Source organism: Heliconius melpomene, chromosome 11 (assembly GCF_056956725.1).
Source record: "Heliconius melpomene rosina isolate 202511_hmr_F chromosome 11, ASM5695672v1, whole genome shotgun sequence".
Lineage (NCBI taxonomy): Eukaryota > Metazoa > Arthropoda > Insecta > Lepidoptera > Nymphalidae > Heliconius > Heliconius melpomene.
The window spans coordinates 9,472,619-9,499,239 of NC_140399.1; the positions used below are offsets into that span (position 1 = coordinate 9,472,619).

Consider the following 26,621-nt stretch of genomic DNA (forward strand, 5'->3'; position numbering starts at 1 on the left):
TAGAACTGGGATAGCCTTAAATGAGAATAATTTTGCATACTTACTTGGATTTTAACTACTTAGTTAACATTTTTAGAATAAGTTAACAGTTGCAGAAAAATGAGGTAGCAAAGTGTGCATTTTTACTATATTTGATATTTACATCGAAATCACATATTTAAAAATAGATAAAGATATGAAAAGATAATCTATTTATTGACGCGAACTGCTAAAGGTGATAATTTTGTAACCTATATGATTCTCAGGGTAGTAAGATCCAAAACTTTTTTAAATATTATAAAGTGTTAATAATTTCATAATGAAGATAAGTGATTTAAATAACATATGAGAACCGGAGTTTTTAACATTAGGTTCCCTCTGCCTGCTTTGCTGTGTACGTGATACAGCGTAAAGCTAAAAAAATAAAAATAAAGGAAATTAAGTATAATAATTAATAAAGTTTCTCTTCTCGAATTAAGTTCTCGAACGAAAGCCTTTTAACATAATACGTCTTCCGATGTTTCACAACAGCTCGAACCATTCGAAATTCATTTCGAAGAACACATTATTGTGACTCATAGGAACAGGTCGTGAGTGGCGCCGCGTAAAGGCGAGTTTACATTGCTTTTTTGTTTGACCTTGACGCTAAAATTAGAATATTTCGTTATTCTATACACTTATTTCTATAGATATAAGTTATTAACAATATTCCTCTGGTTTGTTATTATTTATTTTAAATATCAGATAATATGTAGGTACCACCATTTTTTGTAAGTGTTATTTTTTTTAATATAGCCTGGACGAAGGATCCTCTCCACACATCCTTTTCACTTGTTGTAGGTTTATTCGCCCCTTATACTATGTCTTTTTTTCATAAAATTGCCCGTCCCCTTGATATTCAATGTTATTTATGTTTGTACTTACTTTTTTATATATATTTTTATATATTTAAATATATTAGATATAACAATATTAAAGTATAAACTACCAATTTTGTAAAATATTACTTATACTAATCCTCGTATATTGTAAATATTTACATTTTTTTAGTTAATAAATGAAGGAAATACTTAGCTGGATTTCTTTTTAACATGCATTCTCCTGTTGTGTAATATTTTTTTACCGTGCTTTCTCCGTTCCGTGTTCTCCAATCATAGTGACATTAGCGAAGTGACTTTAGCTGAACTAGCATGCATTTTTGTACGTCGATAAAAAAATATGAAATATATAGAATTCTATTAAATTATAAAAAAAATCATAATTATCATGCAAAATTATTCATAAGGTTAATGGTCTCCTAAATTATAAATACTGTTATTTTTTATCAGCTATCTTATCTAAATCGTTGATTTAGCCATTTCTCAGTAAATTAAAACGATAATTTGTTTATTCATTTTGTGCAACAATGTCTCAAATACCGTAACACGCAGTCATTATATCGCCGTTTTTGCTAGAATTGTCAGTGCCGTTAGTTAATTATGAACGTGCCTTTACAATTTCGTATATATATAACTTAATAATACGAACCTACTTCTTGTTTTGAGTCACTAAATTTTCGGTTCAGATCAAAGGCTGGACTGGTCTTAGTCACAGCCTAACATAGCTACAGTTATCTAATAGTAAACATTAAGAATTTCACAATAATTGTAGAGTTTACAACGATACAATGTAAGTACTTACCCATATCAATAAGGGCTTCAGTAATATTAAAATCCATTTTTTTGTAACTTTACGCTGAGGGAACCTGGGAACCTAGTGTTAAGACGCTCCAGAAAACATAATTAATGAATATGAATTTATAATTAAATTAGGATTATATTTAACATGTTTTTGAGTGCGGACTTTAAATTGATATCTTAATTCTTATAACATATAAAATTATCTATATCTTTATAATATTCTTAGAATTGTAAATCGAATTTAAACTGAAACTGATCTTAAAGGGGTTTTTATTTTGTAAGTGTTATGTTGTTATCGTAGCATATTTGGAACACAACTTACTAAGTGTGATGGTTATATTTTAAAATTATTAGGTTTTTATGATATAAGTAGTGGTTTTATCGAAATGGTCAGATAGAGTTTGAGCACAATGTTTAGTTCAGCTTAGATGTCAGTTCGATCTCCATTCGGGGGAATCGATTATTTCTATTTCCCCGCATAGAAGCAGTGTCTCGAATATAAGCAGAAAGTAAAGCGTAATTATATTCCGTCTTTTTACTCTTGTGTGGAATTAATTGTGAAACAATAATAAAAATTTTAATAAATAAACGCAATTTTTGCATATAGTTACTTGTATTTCAAGGAAAGGTCATGTAAAATGTCGAAGACAACATTAGACACAGACATCTTTGAATTTTCCTTAAATATGTTGATGATAGAGCGTACAACCATTTCCGGATGCCGTTTTTGTCCTATACCATCCACGAGCATCAACTTAGTCATGTTAGACAAGTTTCGATCATTTATAAGATTATGCTTCACACTTCATAATATTCTATTAGTTTTATGATATATATAACTCGTTTTATTTTACTACTAGCGGATGCGCGCAGCTTCGCCTGAGCCAACCAGTGGTGATTTAAAGATTTTTTCATACAAACTTTCAACCCCTTATTTGCACCCTTAGGGGGAGAATTCTAGAAAACGATGAAACACGTGTTCAATTAAATACTTATAAAATCTAAATTTCAAATTTTATAAAGATCGGTGCCGATTTAAATTTTTTTCCATACAAACTTTGAACCCCCATTTCACCCCTTTAGGGTTAAAATTTTTCAAAATCCCTTCTTAGTGGATGTCCAGATTACGAAAGTAAACTTTTGTCCAAATTTAACGTTTCTACCATCAGTGGTTAAGGCTGTGCGTGCGTCTTACCTCAGTCAGTGAGGACAAGTCCTTTTATATATATAGATTATTACTTCCTTTTAGAACACTAAATATTAATTTTAATATGTATAGAAATGCTTATTTTCTTTATACGTACAAACTTATCCATACCTATATTATAAATTCGAAAGTAACTGTCTGTCTGTCTTTTACGCAATCAGGGCCAAACCGCTAATTTAATTGTGATAAAATACTCATATAGAGATACTTGAGGGTCTCGGGATGAACATAGGATACTTTTTTTCTCATATTTTGTAATATTTTCGATATATACCTTGCATGCAATTTATTCCGCCATTTTAATAACAACCGTCGCTACGCGACCGTTGCTAAGCAACGATTTGCAAAGTTTGTTGTTAGAAAACGTCACCCAAAATGAGCTTGCTTAACGCATGTCTCTTTTGAAAACTGAAAATAATTTCATAAATATATTTAATAAATATTCATATAGTTTAAGCAGGCGTAGCCGCGTTCGGGTCCACTAGTATCTAATATATATTTGTTTTAAGATCCTTATTTAATTACCTTCTATAAACTTGCTTATAACTTTGCTTGTATTAATATTTATTTTTTTACTACCACATATCATGTTGCTTCTAAAATTTTATTTGATTATGTCGAGGTCGATACATCCATTTTATCAACCTCGTATATAGTTTCATTCCTATAAGATGACTCATCGAAACGGGCCAACGATGATTTTATTTCATGAACTTGACTCTACTAATCTGAACTTGCATAAAGTGTAATATTAGTTACTTAGTAAGACGAAACTAACTGAATCAGCTTCACGCTGTATTTCATATAGAGCAGGGTAGGCAGAGGGTACATAGTGTTAAAACACTCCGTTCCCCATTCATCGCCGAATTCTGGAGGCATTGCCTCGACACCAGAGCGAAGCGAAGCGAAGCTGACTTTTAGGTATTTTATACAAAAAATATCAATTATCGACAACTTACGGTTCCAAGAACCAAAACAAGCTCACTCGCGTCGTGAAGTGTCAACCTTAGCGGAATGCGGCTGCGGCGACCCATTTTCCATACCCATTACCCATACTCCTCCCGTCACCGTACCCCCTACCCCCCACCGCACTGGTTGCTGGCAGTTGCAGTGCCCCCCGTCCCTACACGTCACTGGTACCGGTCTGGTGCCCTCGATACAGTCGATTCCGTGTTGCGAAAATACTTAGTTTTAAATGTTATTTGAAGTTGAATATTTTTATGTTTTTGCTTATTTATTTTGAAGAGGTTTATATATAAGGAAAAGGAAAAAAAAAATACAGTCGAATTGATAACCTCCTTTTCTTACAGAAGTCGGTTAAAAAGAGGAATCGAGGTTTTGGTGAAATATGAAATCTTTAAAATTTGGAATATAATTTGTAAAATATGTACGTTCCGCCATTCATCACGCAATGAGTCGAGAATTCGGCGGAAAGTGGGGAACGGAAGTGTCTTAATGTGAACAGAGTGTCATAACACTAGTTCTCAGGTCCCCTCTGCCTACCCTGCTTTGTGCGGTATACAGCGTGAAGTTAAAAAAAAAACGTACAATAAGAATAACAAAATCATCAATTGGTCTAATAACCAAAAACATACGTAATACGAAAAAAATACAATTTATTTTATATTTTAATACAGATTATGGATTACAATTAAAATGTTACATAAAATATTTACTTATAACAACAATTATACACCAATTAACATTTCTCAGCGAGTTCCTTTAAATACTATCAAATGAAATAAGGAATTTCCTTTCCCTAGTTTTTGCAACGACACTCACAACTTACAAGGCCATCGACAATATAATGATTCATTGCTAAAAGATAAATATATGTTTAATTAATGCTTTGACCCGGTATTATTGCGGAATGGTATGGTGTCAGCATTCCGATATTGGTAACTGCCTTGGTTCTCGAAAATATCCGTCGATATGCAGTTAGGGCTAATTTAATTATATATAATGTTAAAGGATCAAATTTTACTTTATAATATATTTTATTTTTATTTATTTTAGCGTCTGAAGTTACTCTAACCACAGGTACAGTGGGTCCCATGGGTATACCTAGTCTCCAGGTCCTAGAGGTTTCATCGATACAACGCATTTTTTTTCATTGAAACTATAGTATCTGAGATTATCGAGTTTTACCAAACAATTTTTTTTGCTATATATATTTAATGCTTGTAGAGATATAAAAGTTGTCTGTTTTCCTCTGGTGGCAAATGAAACAACCAATGACAATCGGTAATCTATATATATAAAAGGACTTGTCCTCACTGACTGAGGTAAGACGCACGCACAGCCGTAACCGCTGTGCGTAGAAAAGTACAATTTGGACAAAAGTTTACTTTTGTAATCTGGACATCCACTAAGAAGGGATTTTTAAAAATTTTAACCCTAAAGGGGTGAAATAGGGGTTCAAAGTTTGTATGGAAAAAAAATTAAATCGGCACCGATTTTTATAAAATTTAAAATTTAGATTTTTAAAAGTATTTAATTGAACACGTGTTTCATCGTTTTCTAGAATTCTCCCCCGAAGGGTGCAAATAAGGGGTTGAAAGTTTGTATAGGTTTTTTTAAATCGTCACCAATTTTTATAAAATTTGAAATGCAGACTCTTAAACGTATATAATTAAACACATGTTTCATGGTTTTCTAGAACTCACCCCCTAAGGGTGCAAATAAGGGGTTGAAAGTTTGTATGGAAAAATTAAAGATTTTTCCATACAAACTTTCAACCCCTTTCGCCACCGATTTTCATAAAATTTTAAATTTAGACTCTTAAAAATATTTCATTGAACACATGTTTCGTGGTTTATTAGAATTCACCCCTAATTACGCAAGCGAAGCTGCGCGCGTCCGCTAGTATATAATATTCAATTCAATGTATTTATCACTAAATGAGGTTTGCTCATAAAAAAAGATTGTGGGGTAAAAAAAAGACAGATTTTTTAATCTATATTTTACAGTTTCTATGTTCATAGATATTTTATTAAAAAATATTAATAATAATTAATCTTTAAGATGCAGATTTTTTACAATCAAATTCTAAAAAGCCATCACTCACTATGGTCTTTTCAAATTTGATTTTATATTCTGTGGACGTCTTGGTACGGAAGTTAAAAAGCGACGTGTATTGAAAATTACTTTGCTTAAATTACCTATAATACGTTCAACTTATATTTCAAATATAAAAAATATATTTTAAATATGAAAATTTTATATTGAATATTTTTTTGTAGTTTGGCTAGAATCATTTTCCTTATGTTGCTTCTTTTTTATCTTATGTATGTATGTATTTATAGATAGAATTTTAAATCGATTAAATATTTTTCTGATTTAACTATCTATCCCCACTTGAAGGAATAAAGTATTTAATTTCTCCCACTTACCATTTGTGTATAAAGCGTGAATTCCGCCGCGCAAAATGCAATGCCTCTCTAGTTTAACGGAAAATGAAAAATGTATCTTATCATTAGATACCCTCTGCCTACCTGCGGGCTTGCGGGATACAGTGATAAACAAAAAAATACACATAGCAACAATCAAAATGCATTAATAATTGAAATTAATCATATTTTTGATAGCTTTTTTGTCGTTCGATATCATATTCAACAAGGCTGAAACAGAGACGCGTGACAAATCGGCGAGCAGCGTGCGGGCCGCGGACCACGGTCGTTTGACCTCGGCACTGTTTAACGATATCTGAAATTGTGGACAGGTGAACTTGTATTGAAAATGAGATAGCTTTTTTTATATATAGATACAATTGTTTTGCTGACTTTTCTTTTTGTTTCTTTTGTTTTTTCAAGTAAAAGTATGCCTTAATGTTGCTGGAAACTAGTAAAGGTAACATCTTTTTCGTTATAATAAAAAAATAAAAAATATATGTTACGTAAAATTTTTTATAGAAGAATATTATATAATATACATACGATACCATGTCTGAACTTGGTATAGAGTTTGTCATAAAGACTAAATAAAAAGGAAAAAAAAATAGAGAGAAAAGAGTTTCTTGGCACTAAGTCGTCTACTATGCTATGAAGGAAAAAATGGTAAATACACAGACATATCATAATTAATGTTAAATATAACTCCTGGGAAAGGAAACTTCCACATCTATCGATATTACCCACAAAATATTAAAATAAACATTATAAAATAATAAAAATCAGAACTTTCGTAACTTAACACTGATAAAATTTAACGCTACATATTAAAAAAACCTATATATTATTATTATTTAATTTGAAATCTCGAAACCGAAGGAAATACGTTCGCTAAGATTGGTTTCACAGTCTGATAAATACGAATTGGGCAAGATATGTAGTAAATGCATGCCAGCAATTACATTACAGAAGCCAAGGTGTACTACATTTACCGCCGAGACATTATAGTTGAGTTAGCTAGCCGTAGATTACTGTCGGCCTAGACATCTATCTATTGATAGATTTTGCAAATATTTTAATTTATTGATACCAATATATTATATTTTATATTTATGCAGTATATATTTATTATAGAGGTCGTCGTGGCGCAGCGGCACAAGGGTGTGACTGGAACGCGACGGTTGTGGGTTCGATCCCCATTCGAGGAAGTGAAATATTTATTTACGTTTATATATCCATTTCTTCACTCTGGTGTCGAGGCAAAGCGCGGCGTTGAGTTCTGCTACTCAACACGCAATGCGTTCAGAATTCGGCAGAAAGGGGGAACGGAGTGTCTTAACACTAGGTTCCCTCTACCTACCCTGCTGATGATGTTTAAAAATGAGCCAGAAAGAATTTTAAATTAAAAAATGTCAATTACTTTTTTATTTATTTTTTCAAAAATTCTTCTACGCCCGGATTAAAATTAAAAATCGTTGCATTAGATTCAAAAAGCACCATTTAGATATGGTAATATCCTTCGCAAACCATTTTGCTCGTTGAAATTTAATTAATTACATATTCGTTAGCATAAATTTCGACGTTTACTGCCTACTGGAGTAGGTAATTTGAATTAAAGTACCGTCTTATAATAAATCTGTTACTTATTTAGGTTAATAAAGCCGCACTTTGGCTGGTGTCGTCACATGAAACGCGTAAGAAGCAAATGACATTATAAATTTGTTTAATGGCAACACTCTGTCATCAAAGTAATCTATTGCGGCGAATGCCAGAGGAGTTAAATGTTATTAATTTAGTAAAACTTTAGTTAAGGTTAAACTATGTCTTTAATATTTACTTACTAAGTATAATGTAAATATATTATTTAAAGAGCTTTTAAGTTGACATCACTCGTCTGCATTATAATGAAAGAGATGCTTTGTTTTTAAAATGAAATTATGTTTCGTCTAGACTAGACGATAACAATTTAAAACCTCATCGGCTTAGAAAAAGTAAAAAAAAATCGATAAGTGCTTAGCAAATCCTTTTGATATAATTTATCTGCTTATATTACGGCGTTGAGATTCGCCACCCAACATGGAACGCCTCCAGACTTCACAGAAATACAGGTTTCCAGGTTCCCTTTGCCTACTATGCTATATGTGGAGTAAAACTAAAAAAACTTATTTTGTAAGATAATATAATATTAAATCAAAATTCATAAAATATTAGACTAGTAATAAATAAAGTAAACAACACAGCAATAAATAACTTCTTAAGCAATCACTTTGCTTTTAATAAAAAATAACCATTGTTGAGCTTAATGAAGGTTATGACAGAATCGTATCTTAAATAGTCCAGGAAATAATTTATATTGTAAATAAAATTCTCTATAAATTTAAAAAAATTAACTCAATGCGTAATGTTGCCAATGCTGGATTCGAACTGGCATCCCTTGCCAGACGATTGCTTCTATCAGATCGAAAATTACCTATTTTAATATTATTTTTCATATAAAAAAATACTTATACATATAATTAATATTTAAATTGTTTCATTTTTTTATGGAAATCGAAGGCATTATGTTTTCGTTAGTTACTAGTCACCAATAGATTAATAAGAGCTATTATAAATGAGATCGGCATTATTGTATACAGACAAATAAATCATTTAGCATTAGTAAGTGAATTTGTTAGTTAATTGTTGTGTCTAGTGCTTGTTAGTGGTAGTTGTTACAAAATGCCGTTATGAAAGATTTCCTTTTACAATACTAGGCCATAGGCTTGTCGCAAATAAATATCCTGGATTCTATTATATTTAATAGTTACTAGTTGTTTGTTTTAAAAGAACATATTTAATGAACTCATAAAAAAATTGTTTGAAACCGCCCGGTACGTAAAATTAATTAATTCATCAAGTAGGTATCTCACTTTAAAATGCAAAGATTATAATTTTAATTCTACAAACTACAGAAAAAATATTGATTTTTAATTTACTTAAACAAACGTCTGTTCGTCCATATTTGGTGTACGACTTTAATTTGCTTAAATTATAATTACCGTTACCTTTTTAGCTTAACACTAATAATAAAATATGTTAAATATATATTTACAATTTACTGAAAAATATAATATTACAATATTTGACATATTTGACGTCATTTGGACATTATAAAAAAAATGTCATTCGATAGATAATTAATAACATAGTAATTGGCTAGTGCAGTGACAGGAACGATTACGACATCGATAAATCGCAAATAGTTGATTTTATCGCAAAACCTTGTCGACACGCAACGCGACGCGGACAGTTACCGCGACCTCACGCGTAAAACAAATAATAAATGACAGTCATAAAGTAAACGTGTTCCATATTTAAAATTTTCAATTCACGATTGCTCGTTCCGTTTGGACAGCTGTCGTCTGGCACAGAGAAAATATTTCAGCCATATTAATTTATTTTATAATATAAATATTTGGACTGATATTAGTATGGCTGTGAGGTTTGTGGGAACGCCGTTTTATGAAGTTTTATATCTACATCAAAAATTAATTAATCGTGGCATATTTAATAAGAATCTATCTCGATGGTTTTAGACACGATGCTCATTATACTCGACAACACTTATATTTAAGTCAAATTTTGCTACCTATCGCGTAATATCACTCTACTACAAACATCATACGAGAGGCATCTGTAAACAAGTAAATAATGAAAATCTTTCGTATTAATGCATTTTTTTAGTGTTTGCTTCTTATTTTATAAAAATAGCGCTATAAAGTGACGCTGTATTGGTGAATAATCAACAAAATAATTGCTGCGTCATGAAATACAACAAGTAGAAACGATGCAAGACAATCATTCAAATAAATAACTCAAAAGCTTGGTTTTTTGTTCTAATATAATCTTACAACTAGCATCAGTTCAAGTAGTTCTCTGACTGCGCGTCAACTCTATTAAATAAGTCGTTCACCTCCTATAAAATATTTTTATTTTCTTCTATAGTTTCAAAGCTTTAAAGCAAAAACTTGACGTTGAATTGCAAAGAGGCTTCAGTGGAGAAGCAAATAATTAACCAGTATCCATTTCCGTTTACAGCATCAGGTTTTGATTGAGATAACATTTTATAAATTATGTAAAAAAACTAGATTATAAATTTTAAAAAAATGGTCGAAATAAATATAAAATTGTCCTATGAATAGTTCGGACAGAGTTCTTTGTCCTGTAGCTAGCTAAAATTTGGTATATCGGTATGTTTACCTCGTCTATTTAAGTGACGCCGTGGCCGTGGATGCAGGGTGCGTCGCACTCTACGGAGAGATGACCTCAACTATCATCGGGTCAAGGACATATGAGACCAATAGCTCATCGGAACAAAATAACTTTAGGTATTGCGGTTTTACATTACCAGAGTCAATCTTTTAAGGATGGAAATCTTTTTAGTTCTATAGCTTAATAATTGTTCAAAGCATTGTTGACAGTCATGTGTAAATAAAGTAGTGTTAGTATGTACTTTGATTTATATAAATGTATCTAAAGAATAAAGTATTCTGCTACCATCTATCCATAATCTAACATCTCTAATAGGCACAGACTTCTGGAATGGGCATGGACCAACCGGATTTTCCCCGCCCATGTCTGCTAATATTTTCATCACATTTTATATTAAAATGAAAATGATTAAATAAAATAAAATACATGAATGAAATGTTATAATTTATATATTATTCCTAATATCTCTCTATTTTTTTTAGTATAGGCAGGGAGTATTTAATGGGTAAATCAATGTGTGTGATAGAGATTTATTATGTTTTTCTCGTCAATACAATAATTTAATGTGCACCTGCCTTTCAATACCAGTATTATCATCCCAGTGCATGGTACGAGTTGACGTCACGCTGATAGTGCTGTGACCTTAAGATAGTTATCGGTCGACGCCTCGTCTCGCGTCCATCGACAACTGGTACAACACAAGGACACAATACGACCAAGCTTAAGTTTATAAAATACCTAAATAATATTTAACAAATTACAGACGTAAAAACCAGTGACTAAAAATGTTACATTTTTAAAATTTGTTTTTCCTATTTTGGTTGTTAGCTTAGCCTGTTCGAAAATTAAAACAATAATATTATTCTTTGGCGGTATTTAATTTATTATTATTTATTATGTATTAATAAATCATCAAGAAACCGCAACAAGGAATAATTAAAATAAATAAATAATGCTAAAATTTTCCACGTTGTGTTGCGCGCTAATTCACATAATACTGGACAGACAAAGATCGTCTGACGTACAAATAACCGTTCGGCCTTGTCTAGGCCACGATGACGCCATTCTGTGAATATACTTAGTACGCCGAAATTATGCGTGCATCCTGTTCACGCATCAATATATCAGATATGTAAGAATGAGATAGCAAATATTCGTAATCAAATTGTTTAAACACGTTGTATGTGATGATAATATACTTTTTATTTTTTTATTATTCGCAAATATGTTGTAGATTATATTATTAGTATTTGAATTTTAATGTAAACTTTATTAGTTTATTGTTAATTTTATGATCTGGAAATGTATATAAAAATTGATGAACTTTTTAAATTAGATCAACAGATATTTGTTTATTTAATCTACTATTTGTCTGGCTGGTAACTACCGCTTCCTTCGTCTATACGTACAAATTACAATTGATTGAAAATAGAATTATTCATTAAATGGTGTAATAATATTGCATTAAACATAGTATTAACTGCCGTAAACTTTATTTGATGGAAAGCTGTTATCTACCAATCGTTTCCTAACAGCCTCTACTGCAACGCCTAATGTAAGCATTGCATTGTGTAATTGGCAATTACCGGAGTTACCAAGGCAACGGCTGTCTGATAGCGATAACCGAGAAATGTCTGGGGAGCAAGGGACTCTATTGGACGTTAATTGGTTCGCCAGACGGTCTTCACTCCTTGAATCTAGGCATCCTTTTTATAATTTCTTTTGTGCTTTTACCCCGAGCCAATTATTAAAAGTTGTTATAACATTTTTTTATTGACTTCTTTATTATAATTGATAAAATTCATATAGAAATTGCAATAATTCTAAGAAAAACTGAAATTATGCTTCATTTTAAAGTTCAACGTTTCCTTAAAGTTTTAATAAGAAAAGCTATTGCTTATTACACTCATCTAAGTTATCAGAGTGGAGTGACTAGTGTATTGGGAGCGGCGGACCAGTTCGCGCGAAAGGCGAAATGCTCGCGACCGCCCGGCCGCTACAACCGGCTCCGTGAAGGCCGATCCCCCCACTCACCTCCTTTACTAGTGACTGCTTGTGTCGACAAATATTATATTATCATTATTCCGCACATATTTAACTACGATTATATATAATATTTTACATTGTGCGCTATTATGATACAGAAATAAAGTTTAAAAGTATAATTTTCACAACAAAGACGAATAGAATATGTATGCTTAAGGCGACAAAGGAATATCGGAAATTTTACTTTCAAATTCATTCAGCTTGCGTTGACGACGCCACGTTATCGCGTCTGCTCGTCGCACTGAACGTTGTAAACAAAATGCCAATGACACGGAGGTCGGTCGTTCTATCGATAATAAAGTGCGGTTATCGCACAACACTGGGTGCGTCGCAAGGCCGCGGCGCGACGGCCCTACGCGTGTCGCCGCGTGCGTGTACACAAACAGAACGCTTTGAAACGACATGTACAGCTTTATTTTAAATCAATCGAGCCCAAAGTTTATTGTGCAGATATTTTAAAGAAATGTCCTTTATTTAACTTAGGTTATTAAACTATTTAAACTAAATATTTAATATTTTAGCTGTAAAATATTATAATTTTATAAAACTTGTCTTTTATTTACAGATAAACAAGATGCTGGTATTACTGAGTGGCTTTCGATATCAAGCAACGAAACAAAAAGCTCCGCTTTCAGATACAGACGGACCAAGATTATGTGAATACAACTCGGTATTCCATCGGGATATATCAAGACTGATTCTCTGGGATGCCTTAAAAATGAATAGCGACGCGAGATGATTAGATGAAATAATATTTTTTTAATAAAACAAAAAGGCATTTTTGAAACTATTTTCTTGTGTATTTTTGGAAATTTTTAATGACTATGCTTGCATGGTGCTAACTAGTGTAGTGAAGGAATAAAAACTGTCGATACTTTGTGGGATATGATAGGGTGATTTTTTTATGAATACCGCGATGTCGAATGAGACAGAGCCAGTGAAGGTGGAAGGAGGACACGTCTCTGTTACAACTATCAGCATGTCCGGACCAGAAACTAGCAATGGTAAGTATTAATATTTTTTTATATTCCCTCAACATCTAAACTTTGCAGAGTTGGTAGAAAAAATATGAATAGGATCTTATGATATGAATTAAATACTATAAAAAGACATCTCATACATCTAAGCCTCCAAATAATCTATATATATAAAAGGACTTGTCCTCACTGACTGAGGTAAGACGCACGCACAGCCTTAACCGCTGATGATAGAAACGACAAATTTGGACAGATGTTTACTTTCGTAATCTGGACATCCACTAAGAAGGGATTTTGAAAAATTTTAACCCTAAAAGGGTAAAATAGGGGTTGAAAGTTTGTATGGAAAAAAAATTAAATCGGCCCCGATTTTTATAAAATTTTAAATTTAGATTTTTGAAAGTATTTAATTGAACACGTGTTTCATTGTTTTCTAGAATTCTCCCCCTAAGGGTGCAAATAAGGGGTTGAAAGTTTGTATGGAAAAATCTTTAAATCGCCACCGATTTTTATAAAATTTGAAACCTAGACTCATAAAAATATATCATTGAACACATATTTCGTGGTTTATTTTAATTCATCCCCTAGGGGTGTAAATACGGGGTTGAAAGTTTGTATGGAAAAATCTTTAAATCGCCACTGATTTTTATAAGATTTGAAATTGAGACTCTTAAAAATATTTCATTGAAGACGTGTTTCATGGTTTATCAGAATTCACCCCTAAGTGTGCAAATAAGCATGCGAAGCTGCGCGCGTCCGCTAGTCTTTGTATAAAATTGCATACCGAAATAAGACTTATCGGCATATTTAAATTTCAGGACAATTTTCGTACAGTTCGAGCGGCGTGCGCATTAGTGTTTCTTCGGTGCCACAGGACGAAGACTCGACTGATGCTGAAATCTCCAAAATTGATTTTACACAACATCAATATGAGGTAATTTATTTACCTGAAAATACCTATTATATAAATTATATTGCTTTTTAAAGATTTTTTCTTCGTTTAGGTCTTTTTTTTAACATTTTCCATTTTATATTTAAAAAGTGATCAAATAATTCTATTACAATGTTTTATTTTAAACTAATCATAATATTATTACTATAATATTTATTATAAAACAATATTTACTTTCAGGTTAATATGAGGAACAAAAAGAAGCGTTCCGCAAGCGGTCAGTGCGAACAAACCAATGAACAAGAACGGCCGATGTCATGGGAAGGAGAGCTTTCCGACTCTGAGATGGTTATCGATACTAGCGTTAATAATGGTTGGTATTCATTTACATTTCCGTTATTGTATTAAAATTGATCATAAAATTAGTAATTTTGTTTAATACAAAAGTAATTATGTTTAAACTGTTTTGCCTTTATAAGAATATATAGAAATATAAAATATTAAAAAAAACAATATTGTCTATTATTTCTGTCAATATATAAATATGCTATTACATAATATAATTTATTATTTACAGATGAAAATAGTAGTTCTTTGGACTTGCAATCGTCGCGGGATTCTATCGACACACTTCGCAACGTCACTATAAAGACGGAACCACTCAAAGCTGAAGCTTTCCAAAGTTTGGATGACCAGCGAGTTCTGGATCTTAAATATGCAGCTTTACAGTCGCATCAGAGGAGTCTTAGTATGAATAGGGTAAGTCCTGATTTTCCTTCAGCTTTACGCTTTATTTCGTACATATCAGGGTAGGCAGAGGGAACCTAGTGCTAGACACTCCGTTCTCCCGTTGATTGAATTTAAGTTCTATTTACACAAACACATATTTTATAATGATACTTTATCATTAAATTCTAATCTGTGATGTCGTCTAAAAAATATTCCCTGCTCGGTGATGCTGTAAATACAGTTTTTAATACAGAATTAGTTCTAAAAAAAGAAGTCTAGTAAATAACTATATCATGGTTTGAAACTTACTCAGTTTATTTTAAAGACATTTTTATTCAGCAGAAGTGAACGCAATTCTTTACAGTCACACCGGGCATATATGATAATCATACCGGGAAAAACCTTTAACATTTTAAAGATACATTTTATTTACATATGTATTTCTGATATGATTGTGAGATCAAACTCAACTTAAATTAATGTTTACATGTTCTTTAATTTATATATGGAAAATTTTCGTTGCCTACATTTTTAGTTTGATATGCTCACTCTACTTCTTAACAAATGAGATAATGCTGCTAAATATAAAAAAAGCTTCTTTATTCACGTTGTTTTCTCGTATAGCAGGGAAAGCTGAGGGAACCTAGTCGCTAGACAATCTATTTCCCAATTTCTACTCAATTATTTGTAGTATTATTTAAAAATAACAAATATTTCATTATTGAAAAATGTTTACATTTTTAGATACCAGTCCTGACAGACACGTCTCTATCACTCGCAAGACGACCCTCCTCACCAACAAGTAGTGCCAAATCACTGCATTCTGACTACGAAACACAGATTATGCAGAATCCCGCTATAGAAGTACAGAATTTGACTATTAAAAAAGAAACTCAGTTGTCTGGTAAGTATTTTTTTTTTTCATTAAAGCTATCAAGTAATTTCAATGTTGTTTTGAAATGTTTATTTCTTTGTATGCGAAAAGAAAATAGTAGATTGATTTCTCGGTATATGGCGTTTCGAGCGTGCCAGTTGAGCACAATTCATTTCGCCAATGTCACGTTGTATGGAAAACACACGAAGGAAATTGAAAGAAAATAGTATCGAATAGATAATTAGCTGTCAATTGAATGTCATTATCATAGATGTCTTTTTTATTTGTCTATCTGTGTAACAAAATACAACTTAATTTTTTTGTATTTATATACCTGTATCATAAAAAAAAATCTATGGCTGTGTTATAAGGGTACTTTAATATAATAAATGTTAAACGTGTTAATTAATAATTTCTACAGAATTAAAATGCGAGCCAACAGGAGGTATGGACAAGCTATTAGGACTCCACGGTTCTCCCTTGTTAGGACGGTTGCCGCGCGTACAATCCAGTGCCAGCACCGATTCAGCTGTTCACTCAATGTATACTCATAGGTAAGATTATAGCAAACGTTATAAATTATTATATATAGACCAGATTAAGTTTTTTTTTTTGAGATCATCGTAACGTTCGCGACGGTTAACACGACGATTGTGGGTTCGATTCTATTCGGGGGAACTAAATTTTTAATATTTTGGCATCTTCGCTCTGGTATCGAGGATAAGCGTTCTGTTTCGCTATTCAACACGCAAAGCCTCAAAAGTTCGGCTGATAACGAACTTCGGCTAGAACGAAAGTGCTTAATAGGAAATGGACTGTCTGTCACTAGGTTCCCAAGTTCCCTTTACCTATCCTATCCTATCCATGTTTTCCTATCCTGTTATATGCGGGAAACAGCGGGAGGCTAATATATCTACCTGTGCTAGTATATTTATCTGTTTATTTAATGTATCTTTTAGTAATATAACTTACTTTCCAGCGTATACAGCAGTCCGTCAGCCAGTCCGCGTCCATCACGTCACTACACGCCGTCACTATCAAGAAACAATAGTGACGCGTCACATTCCTCGTGCTATTCCTACAGCTCAGAGTTTTCGCCTACACATTCTCCTGTACAGGTAAAGAATAATTATTTAAATTTATCTCAATCATAGTGTCACGAAGTGCCCCACTCTTTCTTCTAATCGTATATAGTACAACACACACACTAAGATTTTGCTAGTGTATTGTGCTATAAGATCATACACCCACAACCATTAATGGACCAATCAGAAGAAAGCCTTACGTCGGACATGTAAGATGCTCTACTACAATTTTATAATTTACTAGTGGACCCGGACGCGGCTACGCCTGCTTGAACTATAAGAATATTTATTAAATATTATATAATATATTTATTTTTATAAGGATGAATATCAAAATATAAGTTCATTTTGGGTGACGTTTTCTTAAAACAACAAAGAAACTTTGCAAACTGGTGCTTAGCAACGACGGTTGTTATTAACATGGCAGAATAAATTGCATGTCAAATTAAAAACTATTTTAATTTATTAGTACATAAGTGTAATGTAATGTTATATAGCCTATAGCACTTCTGAAGAATGCAGCTTTCATACAAAACAAAAACATAGTAAATCGGACCAGTAGATCCAGAGATCTTAGCGTTCAAACAAACAAACAAACAAACAAACAAACTCTTCCGCTTTATTATATTAGTATAGATTTGTGTTCTACAATGTGGGTATTTCATGTTATTAGCTGTTAATATAAGACCAATAAATAAATGTTATAGACTCCATCTATATGTTATAAACCGCTATGACAAAAAAACAATCAAATTATTTTCATTACCCCCTCTACTTCGTCTCTGATGTTGTTTAGTGGAACTTAACGCCGCGTTTTGTCTTGCTAGAGTAGGAGTACGAAAATAATTTATTCCCTGAGGCTTATTTAAATGTTATATTATTTTCAGAGTCGACACCCCCACGTGGTGTATCGCGAGACGGCTGTGTACCCAGCTTCACCCGCACACGATGAAGATACAGACGCTGCGGATGAACGACTTCATCATCACCAGGGGATTAGTAGACAGCAGCTTATTAATAGGTGGGTTTTATTGCAATAAATATATCCTGGAAAATTATAAGATGCACATAATTGAGGACATTTTGTTTTAAGTTTTTTTGTATTGATTATTTAATGACCATACAAAACTTCTATATTTTTTATAACAATTATTAATATAATATTATAACGTTATCTGGTTATATAATTGAAAAGACATGCATCAGATACGAATACCCTCTCTAGAAGATTAATCGCGGCAAAATTCAGCCTATCCTGCTACATCTGGTAAAAAGCGTAAAACTATTTTTTTTAATATCAAATTAAAATTATTTTTTTTTATTTCCAGTCCATGCCCCATATGCGGTGACAAAATAAGCGGTTTCCACTACGGTATATTCTCTTGCGAGTCGTGCAAAGGTTTTTTCAAGAGGACAGTGCAAAATCGCAAAAACTATATGTGTCTTAGAGGCGGCAACTGTCCAGTTACTGTAGCTACGAGAAAAAAATGTCCGGCGTGTAGATTTGACAAGTGCTTGGGATGTGGAATGAAACTTGAAGGTAAAGAGATATTCATTAATAATTACTTTGCTTTTTGCGTTTTATTAAGTAAATATAATTCATTTACTTGATTTATTAAATAATGCGTCGGTTTAGAGTGTATGTCTGCTAACAGCCTTTAATCAGAACAAAAAACGACAATTTTTTTTAAACTTTCGAATGGTATAAAAATTAATATTACGAAATAATAAAAAAATGGATTATCAAGTTTTCACTCTAAGCCGGCGAATGTTTTTCTTCAGATTAGTTTAATTGGTACGATAGAAAGTTATTTTTAGACGTTCATTACCCTTAAATAAACCGCCATTTTCACATTCAGGTATAAATATCGATCAAGAATCATGATGATATTGATATTAAATAATATAAAAACGGCAGAAAAAAACAACATACTAATTCACAATCAAAACAACTAAAAACCATCAAAATTACAGCGATAAGAGAAGACAGAACCCGGGGAGGTCGTTCAACATATCAGTGTTCGTACACGCTGTCGGGCGCGTCGTCCACCGGCTCGCTGCTGTCTGCGCACGCGTCGCCCACGCTGCGGCACGCTTCGAGTCTTACTTGTGTAAGTATTTACAAAATAATATATAAATATTTTAAATATTAACTAATAAAACGATTCTAAATAACATGATATTTATTTAAAATTACAGGTAAATGGTCCTGCCTCATACAATAGTAGAGGCGAATCGAGTAACAGCCGACTCACGCCTGACATTCCGCCATTATTACAGGTACGCCTATTTTTTTAAATTTAAAACATCATTTTATTCGGTTTTATTAATTTCATGTAACTTAGTTTATTTAATAATCAAGCCCTGTCATTTTTTGTTTTTTATTTTGTGTTGTATAGTCTTTATTTACAAACTATATTGTGAATTAAATACCAAAATCTACCTTATAATAATAATTAATTAATCTATAATTTCTTTCATTATCCAAAAAAATATATTTTTTATGTTTTTTATAAAAAATAAATTATTATATAAAAAAAAATAACAAAAATAAATTTAAACAACAATTTTTCACAGGAAATAATGGACGTGGAACACTTATGGCAATACAACGAGTCGGAACTGAGTAGAATGAGTAAATCCACTGGCAGTCCCTCAGCGAACCCACTGTTGGCCGCCAGTGGCATCACTGCGCAGAACTCGAGCGCTGATTTCTTAGCAGATCTATGCAATATTGCTGACCATCGACTTTATAAGATAGTGAAGTGGTGTAAGAGTTTGCCGCTGTTTAAGAATATTTCTGTAAGTAGAACTATTACTTGTATTTTTTGTTTCTGGATTTGAATTTTTTAATTAAGCAATAGTCACTTTAATTAGATATAGACTGCACAAGCTTAATTTCCAAAATTTGTCACAACTCGTCTACCGTACTGTACGTAATACATTTCATATAATTACAATTAACAAATTACTTTCATCAACACAGATCGACGACCAAATCTGCCTACTAATAAACAGCTGGTGCGAGCTGCTGGTTCTGTCGTGCTGCTACCGGGGCGTCAGCACGCCGGGGGAGGTGCGCGTGGGCGGCGGCCGCGGGATTACATTGCATCAGAGTGCTAAGTGAGTATGGATTTTAGTGGTTTTGGTTTAGTTTTTAACTGATTTTCAAAAATATAGAGGTAATTCAGTCAATTACTAATGGATTTTAGTTTCTTTTTATTCTTATTATGCAAGGTAGTGCATGTTTCAGAGGTGGGCCAATTTCTTATATTTTTAATATATTTACTATATTTTCGCAGGTATGGCTTAACACCGTGTATAGAACGGATGCTGAGTTTTACGGATCATTTGAGAAGACTGCGGGTGGACAGATACGAATATGTTGCTTTGAAAGTGATCGTACTTCTTACTTCTGGTCAGTATTCATTCATTCATATTTACTTATACAAATTACTTTTATTATATTTTTAATATGTAAGTTATATAGTGGATTTGTATAATTCTTGTATAAGTGTAATATTCATGCTTATTTTGCATCATCTGAGGAACGCTATTTAAAAGAAATCGATTCTATGTAGCCATTAATAAACAAAATGATGTATAAAAGATTTCCAAAATGAAAAAAAATAGATGCCCTCAAAAAACCCCACCTTAAGTTATCTATCTATATTTATGTTTTCTTTTTAGATGCGCCAGAATTAAGAGAAGCTGAAAAAGTGAGAGCGTCTCAAGAGAAAGCGCTGGCAGCGCTTCAAGCGTACACGGCGACGCACTCGCCAGACACGCCCGCTAAGTTTGGCGAATTGTTGCTACGTATTCCTGAATTGCAAAGAACCTGCCAAGTAAGTGTTGTTTTATAAAAATGTTTAAAAAAATTATAATATATGCTAGGTTTTCTAAACTTTTGCACATAGTGCGGAGTGCTTAAAAAAATAATAGTAAAATAATAAAAAACAAAGCTAAAATCAAGTCTGCGCAGCTTTTTACAGGGCGATGCATCGATCATGGTTGTGGGTTCGACTCCCATTCGGGCAAATGAAAGCCATTACCATTTTTCGTTCATTTTCGCTAGAAGAAGAAGAGTTTGTAATTCGCCGAATTCTGGAAACATCGCGTGTTAAGTGGCAGAATTCACTACCACAACCAGTAGCGTTTACAGTCGCACATTTGCGCTCTTGCCACGAATGTACTCAAAATCTTTTAAATCTATTGATCTTCATAATTTAATTTTCATAATTAACAAAAAAAACTTAATTTTTGTCAACAGTTTTTCATGCAAGTCGGTAAAGAAATGCTCAATCCCGCAAACAAAAGCAAAGATGGCGATGGTCCCAGCTTCAATCTTCTTATGGAATTACTTAGAGGCGACCACTGAGCTGACATTGCTCAAGTGTGGATGAAATTTAAATAGGGTACTTGATATTTGAAAAGTAAGTCAAATTTCTATACTTAATATCTACACGGCGCGGCGGCTATGTTTAAAAACATAATTATTTTTAAAAATATATATATAGATCAATGCTGTTGCAAAATTTTATACCACAGATTATAAATAAACTTTTTTTTTAAAAAGTCAAGTACCCTATAGCTATAATATTAGTGAAGAAACACAAAAATATAGTGATATTACAATATTGCCTTTAGCCCCAATTAAATATAATTTGGCCTTGAACTAAAGACTGCTTTCATGAACATTAATAATTGTAGCGCTTTTTATGCCCTTGTGTCAATAATTCATTTTTTTAAATTATGTTTGTAATTAAATAAAAAAAAAACAATTAAGCTTTAAAATGTATTAGCTATATAAAAATATATTTTAATAAGCTTTACACTGCATCCCAGATATAGCAGTATAGGTAGAAGGAAACTAGAGTTAAGACATTCCATTTCTCACTTTCTGCTCAAATTAAAAAAAAATCATCCCACTGAGTGGAAATTGAACCGTTGAGACAGTGTGCCACTGCGTCACGTCGGCCTTAAATCGGCTAAATGTTTTTTAAAAAGATATATACCTGTTTTTAAACATCCTGACATAACTTTAAATAAATCTGATAATTATTGCTTACACCGAATTATTGACACAAGTTTGCTTTAAAATAAGTATGATGTAATGTATTTTTGTATTAAATATAACGACGCATTTATTTTTCATACGCTCTCGGATCATATTAAATACTCCATGTATCTCTATTTTTTAGCCTTTACAATTGTATTTGTAAAAAATGCACTCAAACTCCAACACTGCCATATGCTTTTACTAGTATATAATAAAAATAAGGCCATGGGAACAAGTATAGATAAAGAATTAATAGTTCTTATAACAATGCCTCCAAAATTGCAATATTTAAAAATACAGATAGTAAATAATTTGGAAGATTGATTCAATGTACTGTGGTAATACATATTTTGATAGATATTTGAAAATTTACTACTCTTTGGATGACTTTTAATAAAAAATATGCTTTATCTTTATTTCAATAAAGTCTTGCCAATTATAAAGTTTTTGAAGATTTTTCCTAATGCTGTCTATAGAAGTAAAATTAAACTCAATACTATGTACGTAAGAATTATGTAATTGTATTTTAGTATTTTTTTAATTTGATATTTTTTATTGTCAATGACTGTATAAGCGAATTTTTTGTATGATAAAATTGAAATATAAAATGTAGGTACATATTTCTTTTTCTTTAAATATTCATATATGGTATAAAAAAGGTCTAAAATATTTTTTAATTGAAAAAAAAAAATATACTAAGAACATTTAAATTAGTAATCAAGAAAATGGAAGTCATTTGTGATTTATCCAAAGTAAATTTGTTATTTGGTTAAAATTAGTAGGAAGTCTCTAAATAGTACTCTTTTTTAATCATTGCCATTTCGTTAAGTTACTTAATAATGATTGTAAGTTTTTTTAGGTTAAGTGATGAAGGTAAAACTTTCAAAATAACTGATCGAAATAGAAGTTTAGAATTATATCACGATCCCGCGACGGGTTGCGTGCGTAAATATTATTTCCGTCTTTAATTATAGAACTTGTATATATTAATTATAGTTTTAAATATATCTTTATTTTTTTTAATCGTGCAATACTTGGCATAAAGTTTTTGTTTTCTTTGTGTAATAAAAAAATATATTTACTTTATGCTTTGTCTGTGCACTTTATTATTGAAGCTGCTCAATGACAGCTATCGAAACCAGTTGTTCACTGCCGATAATTAGGATGAAATTGCTAAAAGCAAATAATTTGTTTTGTTGCAATAGTTTTTAAAAATATATATTTTGGTTTATTGTAATTTTAGTAGTAGTAGTAAAATATCGTAGATAAAAATGTAGCATAGATAATAAAATCTGTTGTAGATTATGTTAGTTGCTGTTTAGAAAAAAAATAAATAGTTTTTGTCTTAACAATGCAGTATGCAAAATAATCGATTTAATTTTGAATTTATATAGCGTGTATTTTTCTACATGAGAAGACAATTTCTTTAGATATACAGAACCATATCACTTAATATTTAAAAAAAAACTGTTGAATATTTCATTAGCTGATTAACATCAGCTATTTAATTGGCTTTCATTATTTTTTTTATAATAGTAAATAGTTAAAAAAAAAATGTATGTATCATAAGGGCACAAGTACTTCGTTTTACGTATAGCTGTAATATGAGCTCATATAATGTAAGTTATTTTAAGCGTTTTAAGAACAATGTGCCACAAGAACGCTATGTTTAGTTTGTAATAGAGATTGAGATTTACATGTGATTTAGTTTGCAATCATCGAAATGCTGAGTGACAGTCGTGGTATGTCTAGCTCTGTGGTCTAAATACATAAGGAAATGGACTGCATTAGTAACTATTATAAAAAAAAATCTTTTATATCCTTGCATTTTTCAGATTTTCTATAATAGGACAGAGAAAGTCTAGTGATTTCGTTCATAAATCTACGTCGATACAGTTTGTTGTACTAAAATGTGTATTACTTGAAAGTATACAGGGTGGAATTGTCAGCACCACTTTAAATGAAACCACAGTTTTAACTACTCTATAAAAGCCTAATATAATTCGGAAAAAAAAAAATATCAAAAATGAAAAAGTTATTTTTTCAAACAAAATAAATAATAAAATTATCGTTTTAAAATAAAACGCCATGTGTAAAGTATAACATAGGCACGCACACACTTACCTGTCAAATCGGAAACGTCGCACACGTATGTGTGCGTCACATGAAATACAGGTATGGATAAAAATCGTGAAATGAAAAAAAAATCCTACGTCCAAACTGTTGAGGTACCTTGATTAATTTCTTAGGTGTGGGTTTGAAATATATTACCCTATATGCAGTTTCAATAAAAGAAGCGTTGCCTCTTCCACCCTGTATATATCGCCAGGTGAATGTTCTAAACTACTAGCTTATATTTTTCTTTAATGTAGGTACAATATTATATTCTATGGCCAATGCAAATGAATAAAGTAGGTCTCGATTTTAATCTTTACTCTTAAAGTAACTGAATAGTTAGTACCTTGGAACATTAACCTGACGATATTTTTATAAAAAAATTGTTAAATGTAACTCCAGCTTAAAATTATGTAATATTTTTGTATAACAATATCTATGTAATGAAGACTTGTTTATTAAGTCACTGAAAATGCGCGAGTAATATGCTGGTATTAAACAAACTCGTTTAATAGTGAAGTCATAGATTTACAGTAAATAGCTTTCACAAATAAACGTATAGTTTTCTTATAATAAAACATTATTACTTTAAATTGTACAATTTTGACATATAAAAAAGCTAAATCAATTATGATTGATATTGAAAACGAATTGGATAAAACCGGTAAAGACTGATAAAGATTAAATCAACAAAAAAAGTAATTAATAATGTATGAGGAAAATATTTTGTCTTTTAATCTATGTAATTTTAATAATTATTATTGAGTATAATGAAGAAGACTTTAAACCATACATACGATAACAGATAACATACAAGTTGTTATTGTATAATAAATAAAGTTTAATAACTCACGCATTTTCAGTGATAATTAATATAGGGCTTTCTTAAAAGCTTTTTAAAGTTCATAAGGTTACAGCCAGTTTTTTTTTTCAACTTCTCGCTGTATCCCGCATATAGCAGGGTAGAGGGAACCTAGTGTTAAGACCTGGTTCCCCTCTAGCTATTTTTTTTATAATAAAATGCCTATGCAAAGTTCCATATTATTTTGCGACTTTGTCACATGAGGGAGTGAATGACGCAATTATAGAAAAGGCAGGTCTGAGTGGGTCCGAATAATTTTTATATTAAAAATTAGAAGGAACGAGAGAATGATATAACGTCCAATATTTTTTTGTAACTTTAAGTTTGTTACGATATATACATAAGTATTATATTGATATTCTATTTTTTATTTTGTAGAGCTAAAATATTTTTATATATAGAGCAAAATAAATTGGATTTGACATATTTTATGAAGTTTCTTTTACCCATTTTATACTCCTTTACATAAGAACAATATGGCAGATATCGACAGTGTTCCATATTTTAGAATTTAGACAGCACTTGAAATAAAAATTATTAAATATTAATTGAAATAAAATACTAATTAATATATATATAATGAATGTTTAAACTTTCTGATATTTTTCTACAAAATGTGTCACCTATAGGACCTGCTTAAGAGGCATGGTGGGTTAAAGTTTCGCGTTTGAAGTTTTAAAACGGAAATCTTGCACGAAAGTTTTACAACTCTACGTTACGGTAACTCAATAAGGGTCATAATTGAAATTAATTCTTATAATTAATACTTAGTACTGGCTGGCTTAGAATGAAACAACAATAAAATTGAATAATAAAACGAATCGTTTTTAAATGGTTTTTTAAATGAGTTATGGTGGTTCGAGCAATGCTTTTTTAAAAGGAAAAGATATAGATAAAATGCTCTTTTATCAAATACAAAGCCTGTCTTTGATATGTTGACACTAGATAATTTTCTACATAGTAATTGTGATAATGTTTTAAATTAATTAATTATTCGCACTAGAAAAACCCAATTTGATTATAATTTATTAATTTTTAATTAAACAATATCAGTGATTAATGTATGTAGATAATGAAAGATACTTCATATTGATTATAAGTGACGCAATGTTAAAAGTTTTTTATCTTTACACTTACCTATTATTTGATTGTTAATTGTTGCCCATAAACTTAATTTATAGAATAATATATGAAATAAGTTGTGAATGAAAAAATAAAAATAAAATACTTGGCTAAGTATCTATAATAATTTTAGTTATAATTTAGCGCCCGTTGTGGCGTAGGAGCTCAATCGTGTGACTGTGAAGAAGACAGGTTGTGGGTTCTGTTCTCAGTCGAAGAACTATTACTACTATATTTCGTGTTGAGTCTCGCCACTCAACACGAAATGTATCCAGAATTCAGAGGCAACGCAAAATGGCAACGGAGTGTAGGTATATTTATCTCCCGATATAAAATCTTTTGCACAGGATTTTGG

General features: G+C 31.4%; 1 protein-coding gene across 2 annotated transcripts in view; it reads left to right on the plus strand.

Moving 5' to 3' along the window:
* Hr39 (Nuclear hormone receptor FTZ-F1 beta) overlaps positions 1-25,570 on the plus strand; it is a 31,777-nt gene extending 6,207 nt beyond the window's left edge. The window contains exons 1-17 of one of the 2 annotated variants that reach the window (XM_085193721.1): positions 12,891-13,034; positions 13,117-13,555; positions 14,347-14,462; positions 14,661-14,793; positions 14,998-15,179; positions 15,894-16,053; positions 16,445-16,577; positions 17,003-17,141; positions 17,996-18,129; positions 18,437-18,648; positions 19,083-19,219; positions 19,308-19,388; positions 19,686-19,910; positions 20,095-20,231; positions 20,411-20,526; positions 20,799-20,953; positions 21,379-25,570. In XM_085193721.1, coding sequence (XP_085049847.1) covers positions 13,456-13,555; positions 14,347-14,462; positions 14,661-14,793; positions 14,998-15,179; positions 15,894-16,053; positions 16,445-16,577; positions 17,003-17,141; positions 17,996-18,129; positions 18,437-18,648; positions 19,083-19,219; positions 19,308-19,388; positions 19,686-19,910; positions 20,095-20,231; positions 20,411-20,526; positions 20,799-20,953; positions 21,379-21,486 — 2,268 coding nt within the window. In that variant the 5' untranslated portion in view covers positions 12,891-13,034; positions 13,117-13,455 and the 3' untranslated portion in view covers positions 21,487-25,570. Of the gene's footprint in view, positions 1-12,890; positions 13,035-13,116; positions 13,556-14,346; positions 14,463-14,660; positions 14,794-14,997; positions 15,180-15,893; positions 16,054-16,444; positions 16,578-17,002; positions 17,142-17,995; positions 18,130-18,436; positions 18,649-19,082; positions 19,220-19,307; positions 19,389-19,685; positions 19,911-20,094; positions 20,232-20,410; positions 20,527-20,798; positions 20,954-21,378 lie in introns of those variants that run through there. The other variant, XM_085193720.1, reaches the window with a different exon arrangement.
* Positions 25,571-26,621: the final 1,051 nt, after the last annotated feature.